Source organism: Pelobates fuscus, chromosome 8 (assembly GCF_036172605.1).
Source record: "Pelobates fuscus isolate aPelFus1 chromosome 8, aPelFus1.pri, whole genome shotgun sequence".
Taxonomy (NCBI): domain Eukaryota; kingdom Metazoa; phylum Chordata; class Amphibia; order Anura; family Pelobatidae; genus Pelobates; species Pelobates fuscus.
This window is the reverse complement of record NC_086324.1, coordinates 50,278,431-50,293,444: the sequence shown is the minus strand read 5'-3', so window position 1 is coordinate 50,293,444 and position 15,014 is coordinate 50,278,431. Positions and strand designations below refer to the sequence as shown.

At 42.1% G+C, this 15,014-nt stretch overlaps 1 protein-coding gene across 1 annotated transcript in view; it reads right to left on the bottom strand.

The window, feature by feature from the left end:
* DUSP19 (dual specificity phosphatase 19) overlaps positions 1–14,790 on the bottom strand; it is a 38,516-nt gene extending 23,726 nt beyond the window's left edge. Inside the window, exon 1 of the mRNA XM_063428690.1 lies at positions 14,495–14,790. Coding sequence (XP_063284760.1) covers positions 14,495–14,720 — 226 coding nt within the window. The 5' untranslated portion in view covers positions 14,721–14,790. The remainder of the gene's footprint in view (positions 1–14,494) is intronic.
* Positions 14,791–15,014: the final 224 nt, after the last annotated feature.

Sequence of the window (15,014 nt, the reverse complement as noted above, 5' to 3'; positions counted from 1 at the left end):
AGGCCACATCCCAAATGGCTTTTCAGAATAGAATGGCCCTAGATATGATCTTAGCCGAAAAAGGAGGGGTTTGTAAAATTTTGCCCGACACCTTGACATGTTGTACCTATATCCCAGAAAACACAGGCCCTAATGGTAAAGTTACATTAGCCATAGAGAAATTAAATGACCTGTCTATAGAGTTGAAAAGGAATTCTGGGATACAAGATCCCTGGGAAAGATGGTTTGGTTGGATGACAGGATGGCAAAAGGCTTTAATGCATATTGGTATGGCTATACTAATTTTTCTTTTTATCTTTGCTCTTCTCTTTTGTTGTATCCTCCCATGTCTGAGAAAATCCCTCATGAAGACTGTTGACCAAGCGGCACCCACTTTCACCCATCTCGAAGTTGATGACCAAGATTTCCAAGACATCAACTCACCCTGTCTGCCGCTGCAAACAATCCCTTTTGTTGATAAAGTGCAGGAATTCTAGGAAGGGACTAGCTCAGGGACAGCATCTGTCAGTGAATGGTAAAGGCCCCGTGTGGAGAAGTGGTGGGTTAGCTGCCATGGGATACCCGTGGGTGTGAAGTGTTCGAGAGCCATACTGACGGATGAGTTAGCCTATTAGGGTCAGATCTAGGGACAGTCTTGCACTTTGCATTAACACCTAGCTAGCGGCCACGGGGTTTCTGTGCCTTTGGGTTAACACGTCTTCCTGGTACTAACTTAATAAAGTTTTATCTCTTAGAATCTAACATTTCATAGGGGGGACTGATGTGGGATTATTTAAAAAAACCTTATTGTACTTGTATTCAATTATTGCACTAACTCCATTTTAACTTTATACCGTGACAATCCTCCATTTTGTCCTCCTAACCTGACTTCTTCAATCCTCCATTTTGTCCTCATAACCTAACTTGTTCATTTCAAAACTACCTTACATGACAGAATTTCCCAGCACATCTAATACAATAGAACAAAGACTGTATTTTCTATAAAGACATGATTAACACAGGAATTGCTGACTTTTCCTTAGATTTGCAACATAGTATAGTTTGAAGGCCATGAGAACACAGTAGTAATGAAATGTTCTATTCATAAGAGACCTTGCACCTGGCCACGAGGCCTGAGATCACCGACCGTGTAAAATGACGCTCAAGACCCCTTGTCCCCCACCCGTGTCCAGAACAATCCCACCTCTTGGTGGGTGGACACGGGACTAACCACTTAGTTTTGAGCCAATTAATAATATTGATAGGTGGACATTAATCCCGACACTTAACAATTAATCCAATTAATGATGTTTATTTGCTGATATTCTAATAATCAATGATGACGTAAAATGTCTCTTAAAAGGACCTGCGCGTCCGCTTTTTAATCACTTGCCAATAAATTTTCTCGAAGTTATTTTAACCTGAACCTTGTGTGTCAGACTTAATTACTTCAGCGTATATACGCAATTTATTTTATTGATTTGGACAGGAACAGATAGACATTTAAACATTTTGGTTTACTGCTAAAAAGTACCATAACACATACATATATATATATATATATATATAATTCATTAAAAAAACATATTTAATTTGCATGTAATACATTTTTTTATAATCTAAACTTTCTTTCAGCTTTTATAAAAGTAAATACGCACGCTCCTGGATTTGGAAGAACCATTGCTTAACAAGGCCTAATTTCCATAAATGCCGTCTAAATCTGCAATATCTGACAAACAGATACATCATGCTCTACGGAAGGTGGGGGGGGGGGGGAGGGGGGGAGAATCTAACCTGTAGATTGTTTTTTGTAATAATTCTCTTCATTGTCTGAACCAATCTTGAATCTTTCATGGTTTACTGAGTATTGCACATAACAGCATAAACCACTGTTACCCAGTGTAATAATGCTCAATTCAAAACATTAAAAAGTGTATTTTCTGAAATGTGGTGTAAAGATGTAAATGGGGAGAGGAAACAACAATGCAATGTGCCTGCTAATTCCACTAGAGACAGCCGCACTATTAGTGCTTTAGACCACTTTTTAGAACACAATACTTTTTATACAGAACACCCTCTGTGGAAAGTTCCAAAGAACTTTCCCACCGGGTATAAAAAGGACTAGCACTCTCATTGGTTGGATTCCAAGCCAACCAATCAGAGTGCTCCGAGTCAAATTGCAGGGCTTTATAAGCCTTTCCCCGCCCTGCAGAGCTCAGACTGCGCCATGCCCTCGCTGGGTGAAGATGGATTAACTTTTAGAGTCGGGTTTTTGGGGGGTTTTCGGCGGATTTTATTTTTTTTGCGCTCTAGCTTTGGTTTTTTTATTTGATAAGTTCGCCGGGTATTATGGTTTTTTTATTTGGCCTTTTTTGGGGTTGAAGAAAGAAGGTTTTAGAAAAAAACACTTCTAATGGCAAGTCTGATTTTTGGGGGGGCCTGGGGGAGGACAATAGGTCCCCCCACCCCATTTTCATTCAGTAGACATGCCCCTACTCGCGACATAGCTTGTAGGGGTAGAATTTACTAATACTAAGTAATCTTTACTTGGTATTAGTAAATTTGGCTGAAAGACCAATTTAGGTCTTTCAGCCTTTTGGTAGATAGCTCCCTAATACCGTGGGAATTAGGGAGTTATATCTACTAAGCGGCTGCAAGATGCAGCCACTGCACGAATAGGATGAGAGTTTCATTCATTCGAATGAAATTCCAATCCAAACAAAGTCCCGAATTGCGTCCTAACACGAATGTTAGGATGCAATTTGGTCGTTTTGCCGGCGTTCTGTCTAAATGACAGGACGTTCGGGAATACTGACAGGAGGCATCGCAAGATCACGGAGGAAAGGTAAGAATTGTGGGAAAATTTCTCTGAACACAGGAAACGGAGCACACATTGTTCCTCCGCTGGTCAGAGATAGTCAGGTGTAGGAAGCCTCCATAAGACAAAGTAGTCCTACTTTGTCTTATGTTTTAAAGAAAACTAGAGCAGACAGGAAGAAATGAAGAACAGATCCTGACAGAGGAATAGATTAAAGAAAGGTAAGTTTGGCTTTAAAGGGACACTCTGGGCACAAACACAGCATTAATAATACATTTGATAGATTTTGGACTCATTAATATGCTTTGGTTTTTTCATGCTCAGATCTTTATACTTTTTGCACAAAATAAATAAATGTTTTGCAGGATTATGCACCATAAGCCTGCCTACATAGCCACACCCTCTCATGACAGAAATACTCCCTTATCAAAAAGTATGCACAAAGTCCCAACAGCACTGAGTGAGCTGCTTTTAATTCACAACCTGGCTGCAGACAGACAAACTACAAACAGGCTGTGATATCCTTACTGTATGGCATTTCTTCTAATGCAGGTTGTTTTGTTTTTCTGATCATTCAGTGCTGCCGGTGACTGAGCTGTGTGCCTACCTTTTTGATAAGAAAGTCTTTTTTCTGGAGTGAGGGGGTGTGGCTAAAAAGACAGGCTTATGCAACAGCATTCTGCAAAACATTTATTTTATACAAAAACTATAAAGATTTGAGCCTGCAAATAATAGAGCATATTAATGAGGCCGAAATCTATCAAATTTATTTAAGTTGTATTGGTGCCCAGAGTGTCTCTTTAAATTATAAAAACAACAAACAAATAAAAAAAATAACTGTTTAGGGAAAAGAGAAGATAAATTAAAGCAAAAAACAATACTTTGAAGAACTTCCTGTCCTAATGTGTTTTACACCCTACCTCCTATAGAATGTAAGCTCGATTGAGCAGGGTCCTCTTCAACCTATTGTTCCTGTAAGTTCTTGTAATTGTCCTATTTATAGTTAAATCCCCTCTCATAATATTGTAAAGCGCTATGGAATCTGTTGGCGCTATATAAATGGCAATAATAATAATAACTTGAATGTGCAAGTGGTACTTGTGCAAGTGAATGTCCTTCCCCAGAATGCAAGATGAAGTCTACAATATGACGTGATTGTTGGTTTCTTCCAAGTTATAAGAGACAGTGTTTGTCCTAGATGAAGCACGCGCATCATTTAGGCACCATTATGAATATAGGACCCCAGGTAAGATGTCAAACTATTCAAAAATAATTTAACTACTGACACTGGAGAGGACTTGTCTGTATTTTATTTATTTATTTTGTGTAAAATCTAAATATTTGTTTAGCTTTTCCTTTGATTGATTCACATACCGTAATTTAATGATTATCACCAGAATGATGATTGTGGGCAGCAATATTTGGTAAAAGTACTGAATTGCCTCCCCAGTTGTAATGCCCACTGATAAGCCTGAGGTTGGGGCACCTCAAACCTGTATGTTACAATCACATGCACTGCAAATACAAAAGTACTGAACTGACCACTCCATCAGAGGAAGATATCCGGTCCCGGTTATCAAAAAAAATCTAATGAAATCACCGAGTCTAAATTACATAATACATTGATTAAATAAAGAAAGAACTATATATTTTTTCATTGAACAATTTACGAATCTGCATCTAATCTCAGCAGGGGAACATGTCTACATTCTATGTCCCAAACTATGGTTCAATGAATGTTACTAAATGTGCCTGAACTAGCACTAAAATCCACACCGGGGCCAAAACAATAGAATCAATATCTGCAACTGCTACTCAATGAACTACTCTGACTCTCTAACTCTCATCCATTTTTCATGTCACTCTCATCACTAAGCTTGGATAGGTAGAACTGAATGACTAGACTTTCACAACCCTCACCCTTTCTTCTGGGCAGAGTATAATATATTTGATGAAGTCCTAACCTCAACATCTGAGGAAAGGGATTTAGGGGTGATTATTTCTGATGGCTTAACCCCTTAAGGACACATGACATGTCTGACACGTCATGATTCCCTTTTATTCCAGAAGTTTGGTCCTTAAGGGGTTAAAGGTAGGCAGACAATGTAATAGAGCAGCAGGAAATGCTAGCAGAATGCTTGGTTGTATAGGGAGAGGTATTAGCAGTAGAAAGAGGGAAGTGCTCATGCCATTGTACAGAACACTGGTGAGACCTCACTTGGAGTATTGTACGCAGTACTGGAGACCATATCTTCAGAAGGATATTGATACCTTAGAGAGAGTTCAGAGAAGGGCTACTAAACTGGTTCATGGATTGCAGGATAAAACTTACCAGGAAAGGTTAAAGGATCTTAACATGCATAGCTTGGAGGAAAGACGAGACAGGGGATTTGATGGTAACATTTAAAATACATAAAGGCAATCAACACGCCTAACAAGGCTGAAAGGATTGTTTGGGGTATCTCGCATGCAAAGGAAGCGGACTGCATTTCTGATCTGGACGGCCCTTCTGGGTGGAAGCAGTCAGATGTGCAAATGGTTTGGGTTCTCTCTGTAATGGCACGAGAAGAGCTAAAACCAGGTTAAGAACTGACCATCCACTGAAGTGCAAGCTGTTGTCTGTTCTCTGTACCCTCTTGCAACCTGTTTTTTTAGTGTTCTTTTCTTTACTTAAATTACTCCCATTTTTTCCCAGTTCCGAGAGTCCCTGCAGCCGCTCAATCTGCCTCCCACAACGTCATGCAGATGCTTCTAAATGTAATCTAATGCTCCTCTAAAATAAACATTAGTGATGAAAAGAGCATGCATGGAAAGTGCTGCACTCCTATTAAAGTTTAAATGGGAGAACAGTGTGTTGAACAAGAATGTGTATATGCGTGTATTTCGAATCAGTGATAGTCTGTGTCTGTCAGTGACGGTCACTGCTTCTGTTTCTGTGAGGGTATGTTAGGGAGTGTAAAATCAGTGAGAGTCTGTGTATCTGTTAGTGTGTGTCAAAGTAGTGATAGTCTGTATTTGTCATTGAGTGAGTGTGTGTTCATTTGTGTCTGTCAGTGAGTGTCAGTGAATGCGTGTGTTAGTGTGTCAAATCAGTGAGTGTATATGTATCTGAGAGTGTGTTTCTGTCAGTGTTAGTGGATGTCTTTCAGTGAAAGTGTGTGTTTGTTAAAACCTGCGTGTATGGGTTAATGAGACAATGACTGTGTGTCTGTCAGTGAGGACATGTTCTGTCAGTGAAAATGTGTGTTGGTTAAACAGTGTGTGTGTGCACATGAGTGCATGTATGGATCATTGAGAGTGTGTGTGCTTAATATGGATGAGATACAAAGGTGTTCTAAGAGGAAAAGATGGATGCAAAAGAGGAAAGGGTGGGAGTTAAACAGGAAGAGCCTTGACAGCAAGGGTTTGGATACATTTAATTCAGGGGGTGTCCACGTTTAGTCATGCGTAGGGCAGTACAGAACCAAAATAGACCACTGGACACACTAAGTGTAAAGGATTTCACTATACTTACCTGTGTGCCTTCGGTTATATCCTCTCCCTGCTGTTTAAATGCTTGTAACCGGTTCGTTTTTACTATGTATTTGAGAAATGTATCCGTTCTACCGAACGGAGACCACCCTGGGTAGCAATTAGAATTTGAAACGTTGAGAAAACAGCAACTTAATTGAGTGTTCCTAGGTGGCCGCCATTCTGTATACGAACACGTGGCGAGAACAAAGGATGGCGGCCATCTTAAATCTCCCGAACGCGGTCAGCGGGACTTACGCATGAATTGCCTGGAACTGTTTTCGACATGGCAACCACGCGAACGTCCGGTCATTATGGAAGTCCCGGCTGACTACTTTCCCTTCAACTAATCAACTTCGGGAGTTTGAATCTACCGAACAAGGGGAGCATTATCATATAACAAGCTGCAACATTCATTTGGTAGTTTTCGTGTAATAAGGCGCGAACGGAGACCGGCTCTTGCTGCTGATTTCATGGAACTCTAAATCGGATACCACCACATGGCGAGACGGTCAAACTTCCACACGATGCGACACGGAAACTACCGAACGGATTTTCGTGAGATTTGAACATGTGACTCCCAATATCCTCAGCTACCCAGGGATGTAATTGTTATAATTGAATGTTATGCAGAAAGTACTTTTTGTAATTGTAATATTTCTGGCCAGCAGATAATAGAGTTTAGTATGTTGCTGAAACTCAATTATCTAGCCTGGCCGGGAGGAGGAGTCTGCTATTGTATAAATTGAATGCCTGTTGCTTCCAGTAAATCAGTCTTGTTCCAGCATTAAGCTTTGGCTCATGTGTGGATTATTTGGCGATACCAGCGATATTTATTCCTGTGGATTATTGGGAATGTTCTACTATTGGAAAAAAGGGAATATTGGACGGTGATACAGATTACTAGTGTGAGAAATTCATGACAAAACAAAACCTGTGTGAAAAGTATAGCTTGTGCAATATATATATATATATATATATATATATATATATATATATATATATATATATATATACACACACACACACATAAAAACTAGGAATATAGCTTTCATTTGGGTTTACTTTCAAATGTTTTTCCTGCAGCAGCTCACATTATAATTACAATATTTGTAGTGAAATTTCAATAGTATGTGTGTGACAAATCAAACAAATTAAGTATAGGTTTTGACAGCCACTTGTGATAAATGCCCTAAGGAGCTCTCCTTTCAATAAACATGTACTTTTGTCTAGTGATTTTGTGACCGCTATTAAACTTGCAGTCCAAGCATAACAATTGAATAGGATTATTACCTAAATTGAGAAATTTAAAGTGCATGTTAAAATTTAGGCCACAATTGCAGAGTTAGTCTAGTTCTCCAAGTCAATTCTGTTTTTAGTTCAGGTATTTTGACCTTAAATTTGAAAGTCACTTTGAATTCCCAGCAATGCTCACTTTAGGTAATTTTACCACATGACAGGAGGCTTCATATTTGCATATCTTTCTTTACTGAAAACTCCAGCAGCATAGAAACAGTAACAACCAATCAGAGAAAAGATATGGTGCCCATAAAAGGCCCTGTCTATGACATCACTTCCTCTTTCTTTGCTGCTCCAGCCATCAACAGGTCAGAGTAATTTTACCTCTCTGGTTTATGTACTGATATTGTCTTTTTTATTGTATTATTCCTGTTTTTATTATATTTATTATTGTATGATTATTACTGTTATATTTACTATTGTATTATTACTGTTTTTCCTTATTCACCCCTATCTACCTATACCTGTCCCCCTCCTGTTTTTCACTTCTCAGTCGCCCTGTTGGTTTCTGGTGCCTCTGTTACTTTGTTTTTTTCGGACTGCCGGTCCGCGAGCGTCACGGCTGTCTGTGCTGCGTTCGCCGCGCGGACCTGCCCTTACTGACACAGGGGGCTGGGTGGGGACGGGTGGAGGGTAGCGGGGGTTAAAAATTTTTTCGGTTTGCCGCCCTTTTTATTCCCTTCCCGCTCGCAGCCGCGAGCGGGTAGCTCTCTCTCTTACTCACGCGGCTGGCGGCCATCTTGGTTCTCGCGGTAAAATCGCGAGACCCGCGACGGCTGCCTCTCCTCACTCGGCGGTCGGGGAATCACCCGATCGCCGCAACGGAGTTGGGGGACCCCCCCCTCAGGGACCCCCCCCCCACCTCTTCTCAGTCTCAGGATGCGAGGGTGATGTGGTTGTGACATCTGTCACTCCATTGATCGCTAGTGTTGGGCTGATCTGGCCAGCTAGGTGTTAACTTACTTCCCTTGTTCTCCCCCTTCGTCTCCTGAAGCTTTGCGCTCAGATGAAGATTGTTACCTGGGGGCAATTAAAGTGAACTTCCCTGATAGATCCTCCAAATATCTCTAGGACTAAATTGTAGGTATTAAACACCAGGGTTAGTCATACATCCACATAGGCACTGCATGTGGCAGTTTGCCATCCTTGAAACGGACAGCTGGGATGGCTTATGTGACTTGCTGTTTTTCCTGCAAAGCACACAGACAGCTATTCCAACTATATGAAACTTATAGTTATGGAACTCATAGTGTATATATCTTGAAACCGCGATGGTTCTATTTAGACTGTTTACATAGGATTAGTGAAACTTTTCTTCTATATATATATACCTAGCAGGTATGGTGGCTCAGGAGATAAGCTGTCTGCCTGTATAAGCAAGCAGACAGTCGGTCCAACAAAACACAAGTTCGAACCCCAGCATGGGTACCCATGGTAACTTGAATTTTTCCTGTTCCCAAAACCAACAATATATAAGGACCATTTACCAAATATTGGTAGATAACACTCTTTATCTATGTTAATGTTATCAATTAGTTTAACCCCTTAAGGACACATGACATGTGTGACATGTCATGATTCCCGTTTATTCCAGAAGTTTGGTCCTTAAGACATAAGTGTCCTATTTTACCTATGTACCAGTTTATAGGGTACAAATTGAAGTTTGTGGCAGGCTTTATCTCCACCCTGTGTAAGGTCAGTAGGTATGATCACATTCTGATGGCGGTCCTGTTTTTATTGTTCGGTACAAGATAGTCAATGCAGGCACAATTGGGCTCTCTTTGGTATGAAGGCTGTACTGTATACGTTATACATACCTTAACCGGCATACTGCCTCGCTGGTCCCTGCAGGGACAGATGCAACACTATTTCCCCTCAGGGGATCATATTTCTGCTATACCCTTCAAAGGGAATATTATACTGATTACCCGGCACAGGGTTATATTACATTACTGTACCCAAGGGTGCAACATTTATGTGGGTGTCCTCTGGGTATTTTTTCATGGCACACCACCTGGGGTGACCCCCAAATATGCATGCAAGGGCGCTGACGGCCCATTTCAAATGATGTGGGTGTCCTCTGATTGCCACGGCACACCACCCGGGGTGAACCCCGATGATATGCACAAGGGCCTGTGTTGTCAAGAGATAAACGAATACACTGACTACGTGCATATACAGCCCTCTCAATGCCTGTCAGTTTACTTTAAAGCAACAGTACCATGCTGGATACGGTGGACGGCAGGGCCACTAAGGAAGCTGAGTGTACTGCGTAGTACCCTTCACAGGGATACATATATATATATATATATATATATATATATATATATATATATATATATTTATGGTGCCTAGTGTACATATTGAACGTGGGTGTCCTCTGGGTTGTTTTTACATGGCACACCACCTGGGATGACCCCCAGAGATGCATGCAATACTCGCAGGTACCAATAATTATAATGTGGGTGTCCTCTGGGTACGTTTTTCATGGCACACCACCTGGGGTGACCCCCCAGATATGCATGCAAGGTCACTGACAGACCATTACCTTTGATGTGGGTGTCCTCTGGTTTTTCCATGGCACGCCACCTGGGATGTACCCAACCTAACAGTCGTGGGTCCTGCGGTTGCAGACCTTTTGGAGACAGGCCCCACGCGCCTCTATAATCAGCCTGTATAATTTAATACCGTACATACAGCTCTGGTGTACATTTGTGGTGACCCGGCTAACCTGACCAAACACCACTACCAGTCGGTCGCGCCTGCACCGCGGCCCTCAGTAGCCAGATTTAACTAATAGAGGTGACCCTTCTACACTTGGCACAGGTATTCATACTCTCAAACAAACTAAACAGGCAATTCAAACCATTTTACCCGGGTGATCCACAGTCCTACCTGGAGTCTAACACCCCTACATGTTGACCCTCAAACATTACTCCCACTGACTACCACTGTCTCCGAACAGGACGGGAATGAGTCATGGTGGACACTCTCAACCTTCCCAAGATTTCTAGGCGGGGACAAACGCCGCTGTAGCGGCCTCAGTAGAGAAGTTTCTGTTATGGGCTCTGCCCCACACCGCTTGATGGAGGACACTTCCTCGAAGTACGTTAGGGACACCTGACTCTGTGACAGCGGCCGAGGCAGGGATAGCAATAACGGCACTAAACCAGAGTGACCGAAGACGGACCGTTCCTGGATGAACACTATTGGCTGCGCAACCCTCTGGGGATGAAAGTATGCGCACGCCTCAAGGCCAAATACCCCAGACCACTGCTTCCAGACAAAGTGGTAGTTGCTCCCGAGCTCAATAGATGACGTACTATGCGCCGACAGACGCAATCCTGTCAACAACACATTATGGGACTTAGGAGCGACTAGAATTCGGCCAAAAAGCACAAGGCCTACTATTTGACGTAGTGTTCGTGGCAGAACTCAAGGTGCACGTCAATCTATTCATGTCTCCCCTTCGGGGAAAGATGTATTTGGGAGGACTGTTCGGTAGCGGAACGAGCCGCCGGCCGCTTCTGGGCGATAGTTTCCAGATCGTATACACAGTCCTCATATAGTTTCTTACTCGTTTCTCTACTAGTGAGTCGACCTACATAGCTAACTGTTTCCAATTTTACGATCGGCAGCCTCTCTCTGTATTACGGAATCGGGAGCCGATCACCAAAGTCACCGGGGTTCTCCAGACATATGCGATAACTACTGGTTTACACATTGGGTAGTACACAAACATAGATCGCTTCTACATCTGAGTTGGGCCAATTCCTCGGTTTCGACATCGGCTTGGAGAACCACGTTCCGCGTCGGTCTAGGGCAAAGATCGCCTCTACAATGGTAGAGGTCAGACTCACTCCAGGGTTGGATACGATTCCTCTCGGGATACTCGCCGGATTGAGGGATTCCTCTCCTCCCTCATACAAGCGATATTCCCTGGCCCACTACACTACAGGCCATGCAACAGCTGATGGCGAGATACGTACGCACCGGCCACTCTTACGACCACTGGATCTCACTGTCAGCAGAAATGAGGATGGAATTTCCATGGTGATTATTTCACATACAAACTTGAATTGGCTGAACGGTCCTTGACTCTTCCTCCGGATACGAAGCGGTGGATGTACCCTACAAACGTGTCCCAGCCGTTTCTCCACAATAGCAAGGGTGCTTCGATACACACGTACCCACAAGATATCGTTCCTGCTCATGACACCCCTCGGGCAGATCAACCGCGGTTCCCGGATCGCCTGGGGATGTCTCGCGAAGACCATCTACTACTCCCTGACTTTCCTCTTCTTCCGACGGGACCGCAAGGGGAAGCTCACTCCCTTATCAGGGAAGGACAACTGGCACTAATGGCCTGGACGGTTTTCAGGGGCTCCTGGTCAGTCCACGACCTATTGCATCATCTGTATCCTATGGGGCTCGTAGGCTCCCGACTCCAGGAAATGCTATATATCTGCCTGGTCGGCCTGGAGTGATTGGTGGGTGGAAAGGGATTCCGATCCCTTTACCGCACCTGTCACGCTGATCCTTACTATCTGTCACTCCTGGTCTCGTGGGGCGGTCATATCGATCCCTCAACGTGATCGGATCCGCCATATCGGTGGCGCACGTTCCGGTACAGGGCGGACCAGTAGGTCAAGATCCACGGGGTTGTCGACTACTACGGGGTGCCGAATTATCAAGACTCTGCACCCAAGTATTCACACCTCTGGCAGGTGGATGTGATGCTGTGATTCCTGGAGGGAATAGCAGGACAATCCTTGTTTGTCACGGAAACAACTTTCAGCCAAACTAGCCCTCTTGTTATGCCTCGTCTTATTTAGACGGGTGATGGACGTTAGGGCTTTCGATATGAATGGTTTTTTCTCTATTACGCCAGATGGGATTATTTTTTCCATATCGAGATGAACTAAGTCCAGTTCATCTTCGGTGTCATACCCATACTTTGTGTCAGACACCAAACTAGGTGTGGTCGGAACGCTAATACAGTATACCGAAATCATTCCCCCTTCGTATTCATGCGACGGGTCTACTCCTGACTTCTTACGTGGACCCTCATGGAGAGGTGCCTACTGCTACACTGGCCAGATGGAGCCGATAGCTTTTGCATCTGGCGGGCGTCGAACCTTGTTTCGGAGCCCACTCGGTCGAGGGAGCGCCGGCCCCACAAGTTTTTTTTTCGGACGTCGCCTCCCTACCGACACTACGCGATGCGCAATTTGAGCGCGAGAGGGTACGTTTAGAACGCTCTATTTCGGCAAACATCTCGTACTTCCTTCACACTGGTCAATTCTAAGCTTTAAAAATGCAAATATGAAGCCTCCTGTCATGTGGTAAAATTGAAGATTATACTAGCTTTAGTGTACTAATAATCTTAATTTTAGTAATGACAGGAGGCGAATATTTCCCACCCTATAGGATCCCTCCCATGTTTTTTCTCGTGTTGAACTGAATATGCCCTCTATGTTCAGGAAGGTAAGTACGTTATGGTTGTATGTTTGCTACTTAGATATGTGGCTTGAGAGACTATAGGTTGAATAATTAGACATGTACCTTGAATTACGTTGTGTTTACAGATTCTTAATTGTCAGTGCTTTAGAATTAATATAATTAATAGAATTGATATGTATTGATATGTTACTCATTTTAGTATCCATTGGTATATCAGATTCTTAATGTTTATTGTATGCGGACAAGTTATCACGCCAGAGTCCTTTCACCTTTTTCTTTTTCTTACAGCGTGAACGTCTTCTCCTCAAGACAAAGACTCACCTCCCGTAACTCTACATCACAGAACTACTGGAGTTGATTATTCTAATATGTTGTGGAACTGTTGACGTAATATGATTATGTTTATTGTTGCTATTTATTGTTTCGCTTCAAAGAAAGAGGAAGTGATGTCATAGACAGGGCCTTTTATGGGCACCATATCTTTTCTCTGATTGGTTGTTACTGTTTCTATGCTGCTGGAGTTTTCAGTAAAGAAAGATATGCAAATATTCGCCTCCTGTCATTACTAAAATTAAGATTATTAGTACACTAAAGCTAGTATAATCTTCAATTATCCTATTCATTCATTTTGTATGCTTGGACGAAGTGGTCATGGTGCTTCGAGTTACCCAGCAATATTGTATTTGTATTCAATGTTGTGTCAAATGTTCATACAGGGCATCAATAGAAAGCGCTGTTGGGGTAATTTACTGAAGAGAGAATGGTCTCATTTAAAGGCCAAAATAGAAATTGAATATTTAACTACGCTACCAGTTTGGTTACTATCCTCTTAAATTTTAAATTCACTTTGGATGTCTGTCAAATCTCACTTTAGTAAATACCACTGTTTATGTATTTTAAAGACTATACTTTAACAGGTTTATTTGCTAAAATAAAAATTCTAAGTGAATTTCAGATCTGAAGCCAGAGTAGCTAAACTCATTTAAACTAATTAAGCATAGCTGAATTAGAGAATTTTTCCAATTTGGCTATTTTGACCGTAATAGAAAAAACAGGTTAAAAACACAGGTGTCAGCATTTTAAATTAAAATATCTCTGTATGCAATAAAATAAACAAGTATACTGACTGATTAGAAACTCATCAATATTATCAGGGTTATTAAGTACAGAGCAAATTGTGGAAAATTCGAAGTAAATTTAACATTTCTGGACAAAACAAAAGAAAAATTGTAAACATCCCCAGCTGTGTTTTCAGTTTAGTTATTCTGCCTAAAATTTGGAATTCAATTAGAATTTAACACTTTTGTATTTATTTGGGCACATTAATGCAGCTGTTTTAAAACTACAACTCCCACCATGCTAGTCCAGAGTTATAGTTTTACCACAGCAGAGGGGGGTTCTATCTATTTTGTGATATGCACTTACCAAGCAAGAGCCATTGCTTTATAACCCCAACCTGCAGGTCCAGACTCATGTCCTGTACATAGCCATATCCTGGCTCATCTTTCTGGTCTGGGTCATCCACAGCATGTACCACAGAGTCCTTCCATGTCTCTATAATCCTTCTCCCAGACAAGGTTGTGACTCTGGTACATTGCTTCCTGAGTTTATTCTTAGAGAACCCTTTGATTTCGTCTCCGAGGGAGTGCATCACATGTGAATGAGTCCAATCTCCAGCAGGGATAATGACTGCCTACAGCTCCCTGTTCTACCTCCCTCTGACTCCTTTCCATCACTATACAAGCAATGACAAGCTGTGTTCCAGAACACACATGGTAAGCCCTTCCTTATTGGCTGATACATGGAACATTCTGATTGGCTTCTGTATTGTACTAGGAAACATTGTCACAAGTGAAAATAAAGTGCTTCCTTTTAGATAAAGAGAACCTGTTTTCATTTGGAAGTGGAATTGGAATTACAATGACACTGAATAATAACGTGGGAG